General features: G+C 39.7%; 1 protein-coding gene across 1 annotated transcript; it reads right to left on the bottom strand.

Annotated features, from left to right (window-relative positions):
* Positions 1 to 546: 546 nt before the first annotated feature.
* Positions 547 to 2,737, bottom strand: FOXC2 (forkhead box C2). The gene has a single exon (XM_075576472.1). It carries the CDS (start codon positions 2,074 to 2,076, stop codon positions 661 to 663), a length of 1,416 nt encoding a protein of 471 aa, XP_075432587.1. The 5' UTR covers positions 2,077 to 2,737; the 3' UTR covers positions 547 to 660.
* Positions 2,738 to 6,981: the final 4,244 nt, after the last annotated feature.

Below are 6,981 nucleotides of genomic sequence, written 5' to 3'. Positions count from 1 at the left end.
TAAAAACGGTTGTCTGGAATGGTTAGAGCCGAGGCAAACAACACACTTAAAAACTTGCTAAGGCTAAACAGGGGTTTCCCACCATCAAATAATAAATTATGTTCTTATTTTGTAATAAGAAAAAGAGACAAATATATATATAATTGGAAGAAAATACTATCGCTTATAATTATACACAAACAGGAATAAAGTACTGTTTATTTTTTTAATTTGGCAATTAGAACTTGTTGACAACATTCAACAATAATCCAGTGAACTCAACTTTAAATATTATAATATATGGCTTCTGAAAATCAGTCTGTTTCACACTTCTTGCAGAAAATGAGAGATTTAACAATATATTCCCAGGACGTATAGCTATAAAACGTACATAGATGGTCATTACAATGTTGGCCCATAACTTACTTCTCTATATCCTACACCTTGGCGCAAAGCTGCCATTTACTTGTAAATGTATTTCCTTTATTTTTTTCCAAGTAGAATTTACTTGTAAAAGCTTCATATATATTTACCTTTGATTTTCAACGTCAATGCTCCCCACCCCCCAACCCCCCAACCCCTTGCATCTCAGATGTCCGTTTCTACTTAGTAAGACATTCCTTGTGCAGTCTTAAGTGTTTAAATTGCATTAATTACCCTTCATGGGTAACCTGGCTTTAATCAATACTTAGTGCAGTCGTATGAATAGGGGGTGGTGTGGCGGTATATGGAAGGCGTGGATCTATAGGGGATCTGACAGCTTGTGTTACCGCTCACCTGGTGATCACTGAGGACTGAGCTCTCAATCCCAAGGCGGTGGGAGTTGAACATTTCTCTGACATTTGGGAAAGTCTGTTGCTGGGCGTGGGACCCGAAAGTGTGTCCAGAAAGGTGGTTGAGATCTGCACTGTGGTTGAGGTACCAGGAAGCTGTTTGTCCTGCTGTCCCACTTTGCTGGTGATGGTTGGAGGTCAGAACACTTTCCTGGTTGGAGCCAAGGCTCATGGAATTTAAGGGAGACGTTGTCCCGTTGTGATGGTCTGATATAGCTTCTTCTAGTGTTGTTGGGACGCACATGTGGCTTGATCTGTCACCTGTATACAAGCTCATGGCCCTCATACTGCACTGGTAGCTCCCACTAGTGTCCATGGTTTGGGTGCACGCCTGGCTATAGATGGATGGTTGTGCTTGTGTGTAGTTAAGAGGCAGTGAAGACACCATACCTGTCCTGCAGGGAACAGCTGGCACCGGGCTCAGGTCGCCATGAGGAGAAGTCCTTAGAGTCATGATGTTCTCCACGCTAAAGCCTGAGAGACCATTGCTGGAAGGGTGGTGATCTGGGATAGAGCTCTCAGTGGACACGGAAGGGGTGGACGCCATACTTCTTGGGCTGTCCTGCATGGCACTGCCGCTATCTGGGCTCAGGTTCTCCACCTTGGTGATGACTGGAAGGTCTGGAGATTCGCTCTTGATGACTATTTTCTTTTCATTGGAGACCTCCTTGGGGTTGTCCATGTTGGAGATGGAGCTCTGGAGTTTGCCTTGCTCCTTGTGCTGCCGGTCATCTTTCTCCTTGGACACATCTTTCTTCTTGAACCTCCTCCTCCTTCTCAAGAAGCTCCCATTCTCGAACATATTGTAGGAGTCGGGGTCCAGGGTCCAGTAGCTGCCTTTCCCTGGCTTCTTGTCATCCCTGGGGACTTTGATGAAGCACTCGTTCAGGGACAGGTTGTGCCGGATGCTGTTCTGCCAGCCCTGTTTATTTTCACGGTAAAACGGGAAGCGATCCATGATAAACTGATATATCCCATTGAGTGTGATCTTCTTATCAGGGGCATTCTGGATAGCCATGGTAATCAGAGCGATGTAACTGTAGGGAGGCTTGACCAGATCCTTGGGAGCTGCTGGTTGGTGATGGTGGTAGGGCCCATAAGACCGACCCATCCCCGAGGTATACTGCTCGTGGCCTGGGTACACACTCATCGGGCTGGCCATACTGCCATAAGCCCCCGCTGTTCTGTAGTAGTTCTGCTCACTCAGGTAGGGCACAACCCCCAAAGCATTGGGGTCACCCACGGAGTAACGCGCCTGCATCATTGATGCTCAGAAAGCGGGTGCCAATCTGCAGAGGACAATGTCAGAGGGGGGAGAGTCCAGAGTCCTCCTGCAACAGGACAGACAGAGAGAGAGAGTCTCAAGTCAAAGCTCTACAGCTCAATGGCTCCTCAGCATCATCTGATGTCTTATTCAGCAATGACTTGGGCTTCAGCAGACTCCCAACCCACAGGCAGAGGTATCAAGACCAGGAAGGGACTTGTCTTCAGTATCACAGGATCTCCTGGTGCTTTCCCTGCAGTCACAGGCTCTCCTGATGCCTTCTCTGCAGTCACAGGATCTCCTGATGTTTTCTCTGCAGTCACAGGATCTCCTAATGTTTTCTCTGCAGTCACAGGCTCTCCTGGTGGTTTCCCTGCAGTCACAGGCTCTCCTGATGCCTTCTCTGCAGTCACAGGCTCTCCTGATGCCTTCTCTGCAGTCACAGGCTCTCTTGATGCTGTCCCTGCAGTCACCGGATCTCCTGGTGGTTTCCCTGCAGTCACAGGCTCTCCTGATGCCTTCTCTGCAGTCAACGGATCTCCAGGTGCTTTCCCTGCAGTCACAGGCTCTCTTGATGCCTTCTCTGCAGTCACCGGATCTCCTGGTGGTTTCCCTGCAGTCACAGGCTCTCTTGATGCCTTCTCTGCAAACTTCCTTTCAGCCTTTGGATAACTTTCCAAGCTTTTTTTCTGAGAGCTGAGTTTTTACTCCCAGCTCACCACACCCCCTTTCAAAACTTCTCCCCTATCAGAAGCAGGAGAGGTGACCTGTCAACCAATCCACCAGCAGACAGCATTTTCTCCAGGACCCTGCCACACTGAGTATTTTTTTTCACTTATCCTATATATGGTGTGTGCTACTTAGACTAGAGGGGGTTAAACCTACAGACATGCAGCTACATTATGCAATCAGATGTATTTTTCAGTGGATACAAAAAAAAACACAGATAGTCATATAATAGTTTGGAATGAAAATAAATAGGGGCTTAGTTAATTCTGACAGAAAATTTCCTTCTGTTTTATGTCCTTGTATGCCTTTATTTATATGCCAAATAAAAGCTCCCTAAGTAGCAATTTTACATTACCATACAAATATCATATTAAAACACTATGCAGTCTGATGGCAAAATATACAAATGGAGAACTGTAAAGTGAAATATATTTGATAACATTGTTTGGGTTTCAGATGATGTAAATACTAATTTTTATTTTTATTTTAATCAGTGGCACCTGTGAAACCTCCACAGTGAAAGTTATTTTTTAAGTGTCCATTTCAGTTCCTATTTATATAAAACAACAACAAAAACAATTCCCTAACAATTATATCTTTACTTAAATGTATCTATTTTTCTAATAATGCAACGCTAAACGACTTGATGCTTTCAGTTTCCTGACGGGGGAATAACACAAAACTATATATGGCACATTTTAATGTATGTTAAAAAAAATATATATAATTGAAATAAACACATTGTACATCTATAATGTTCAGCAGGCTTCTTTACTTTTACTTATGATACATTCTTAACTTAGAATTTTATTACAATGTATTTTGCAATTTTATTAACAGCAAAATACTCTTAAATTAAATGTATTGTGCTGCCCTTTGGAATGATAAAAACTGCTATTATTATTATTTAACAAAACGGAATAATTCCTTATGTGTTTAATGACTTCATTAGAGGCAATCAGATTCGGCTAATTAGTTGAGCATGTTGGCTAAATGCTAATTCGTTTATTTAGAAAGCTGTTAATGCGTTGATTTAGCAAGTACATGATGGCAGTGCATATTTAAAGCAATCTGATTAACACAGAGTAAATTAGATTTTACATTCAGAATAAACTGAATTCTTCAAATGTTGTTCCAATTTTGCACTTTCAAAATGAAATCTAATTTATTAAAGAAAATACATATTGGCTTTTAATAATTCTGAATCTAATTGAAAAAAAACAAAACTATAACCTGGAGTTTTAGCTTCAATTTTAAATAAAACAACTACAGAACGAATATTGACATAAAAATCAGTTGATCAACACATACATAATAATCCGAGGTAAGTGAATTATGAATCATTTAATCTTTCCATTTAAAGTTAACATTTTTAGTAAGACTGCGTAATGAAAAGCAACATGAAACACAACAAAAAGAAGACCGTTTCTAATGTATATTGCGGTGAGTTTGATAAGAAACGCTTGTGACTGTGCTCACACGTGATTTTTTTTTTTGTATTTGTAATAAATGCAAAAACTATCTATTTAATCTAACACGGTCAGTAGTCCCACCTGAGAAAAAAATGTCAGGATAAACCCTGGAACTCCTACACTCTGAGAAATAAAAAGGTTGGGGGCATCCCCCAACATTCAATTAATTATGTATGCAAACGCGTGACAGAGAATTCATTCTATAGCAGGGTATACATATAAGTAGCTCACCGCCCAGGAGACACAATAACTGCGATGGCAGGAACAAATATCAGTGTATTCTGCACTTTTTGGGGAAATACACTGAAGAAATAAAGACGTTTATAAAAATGATTTCAATGTCAAAAACATGTGATTAATATAATATGGGGAACGCAGTTTAGTTCTCACCTATATTGGAACAGATTCCAGTGTGAAATGTCATTTTGAGTCTCTCTTTATCTTTTGGTTATTTGAGAGAATTTGATATTCTATTACATTGTTCTGTTCTTTATATAAATGAGGATGGATTTTACCAGAAACATTATTTTAAATGAAAAAGGTCCATGCACCTCCCTTGCAATATCTATTAATTTTTTTGTTTTTCTAAAGGTAGATAAATAGATATTAAATGGTGGTATTGGGAAATTCACAACTTTTAAGTAAGGAAACATGATAACCCCGGATTTTCTGTTTTCCCACAAGAACTGTATGTCAGTGTTAGAAAATTCTGAGAAACAATCAAATTGTGTTCTCCTTAAAAAAAATATATATATATATATATATAATTCTTAGAAGATCACATTTTCCATTTCTATAAAAGTGGTTTTGTTTCCGGTGATTTATATTACCTCTTATATTCTGCAGCCAATGTATCATACATTATAAATTAATAGCGATTAAATGTCTTTGTCATCTAACATTAGCCTTTGGATTTTAGTGTGGTTTTAATATTTTTTTTTTTCCTTCTGCAAACCAAAAAGAAAGTCACAGTGGAAATACCTGATTTGTATCTGTCTTCTAGGGATCACACCCTCCTGTTACTGGGGTGTGTGCGCCCCCCTGAGGCACAAAGAAGAATTAACTTTATTCAGGGTTTTTTAAAAATATATATACTGTAATGTGTTAAAAATGAACGTGCTGCCACCTAGTGGCCCAGTTAGGAAGTAATATCTCAACCCCAGTTGAAATCATCTTGTTAAAATGATAACTATTTAGTCCAAGTTGTCATATACTGCGTGCCCTGTAGGAGAATAAATAGCAGCTACAACAACAATAATAATAACAGTGTATTATTATTATTAGTAGTAGTAGTGTTCATATTATTAACGGTAATGTGCATTTATATTAATAATCGCTGAAAGCTAAATGCCAATCATATGGAATTACACCTGACCTATTTGTCAATCTTTTATTCAGATTGTCATCCTCTTTAGATTCTTCTGCAGGGTGTGGAGGGGAATGCAGGTGTTACCCAGACCAGCTAGCTTAAAGCCCCCACAATGTGGTGAAGACAGGATAGATAGATAGATAGATAGATAGATAGATAGATAGATAGATAGATAGATAGATACAGTAGATGATAGAATAATTGATAGAGCAGGGTTAGCCAACTCCAATCCTTAAGAGTCACCAACAGGTTAGGTGTTCAGGATATCCCTGCTTCAGCACAGTTGGCTCAACCAGTGGCCACCTGTGCTGAAGCAGGGATATCCTGAAAATCTGACCTGTTGTTAGCTCTTGAGGACTGGAGTTGGCCGCCCTTGGGATAGGGGCATTAGCATAGAAAAGTCTTCACCTGCTGTGTTGTACAGAGGTGTGGACAAAACATGGTGTTTTAGTGTCACATTGGAATATGGAAGTTAAAAGCGTGTTATCCCGTAGAATAAAAGCTGTTTCTCATACTGTTACTCAACTAAACGTTTGAAAAAAATTAAGCGCAAGAAGTAGATCAGCACCATATAAACAAACTGTTTAGGGCAAAGGTTTCTTTTTTAGGGGACTTTGCAATCGCTAACTTTATTTCATATAGCACTGTTCTCCCAATGGGACTTAAGGCGCTTCACAATTACAGGATATTGCGCGGTACGCAGCACACAGGAATTTATACAGACGCAGTCCCTGTCCCGCAGAGCTTACTATCTATGTTTTTTTGGTGCCTGATACACAGGGGAATAAACTGACTTGCCCAAGGTTTTGAATCTTGAACCCTGAGTCAGCGCCTTTCCTCGCTGAGCCGCTCCTTCTCCCTTACCCTAATACATAACTGTCGATGTGTTAAATTAATCTTAAGGGAAGCTGTAAGACTTTTTCTTCCCCCGGAGCCGCAGTGGGAGGATTATGTTGTATTATTTTATGGACACAATTTATTATTTTCTATCAAAGAAAATCCGATGTAACCTTATGATTCAACCAATTATATCTAACCCCATCATACAGCCTCAGTGACCAAAGAAACAAAAGCTGATGGACACTGTCCAAGTCGTATCATTGAAAACTTGCCCATAATCCAAAAAATTGAAACCGAAGCAGCCCATTCATTTTGTAAATCTGCAGGGATATTACATTTATCTTAATATTCACCGAGATCAGTGCTGTGGATAATAATATGCCATTTGAGTAATAGTCTATATGACCTGGAAGTCACAGAGCAAGCATTTATCATCAAAGTGATTGTATCATCTCGCACGAGATACACTCTCAATTACAAATCACTTTTCTGAAG

Source organism: Ascaphus truei, chromosome 19 (genome assembly GCF_040206685.1).
Source record: "Ascaphus truei isolate aAscTru1 chromosome 19, aAscTru1.hap1, whole genome shotgun sequence".
Lineage (NCBI taxonomy): Eukaryota > Metazoa > Chordata > Amphibia > Anura > Ascaphidae > Ascaphus > Ascaphus truei.
Note: the sequence above shows the minus strand (reverse complement) of the source record. Positions and strands in the feature narration are given on the sequence as shown.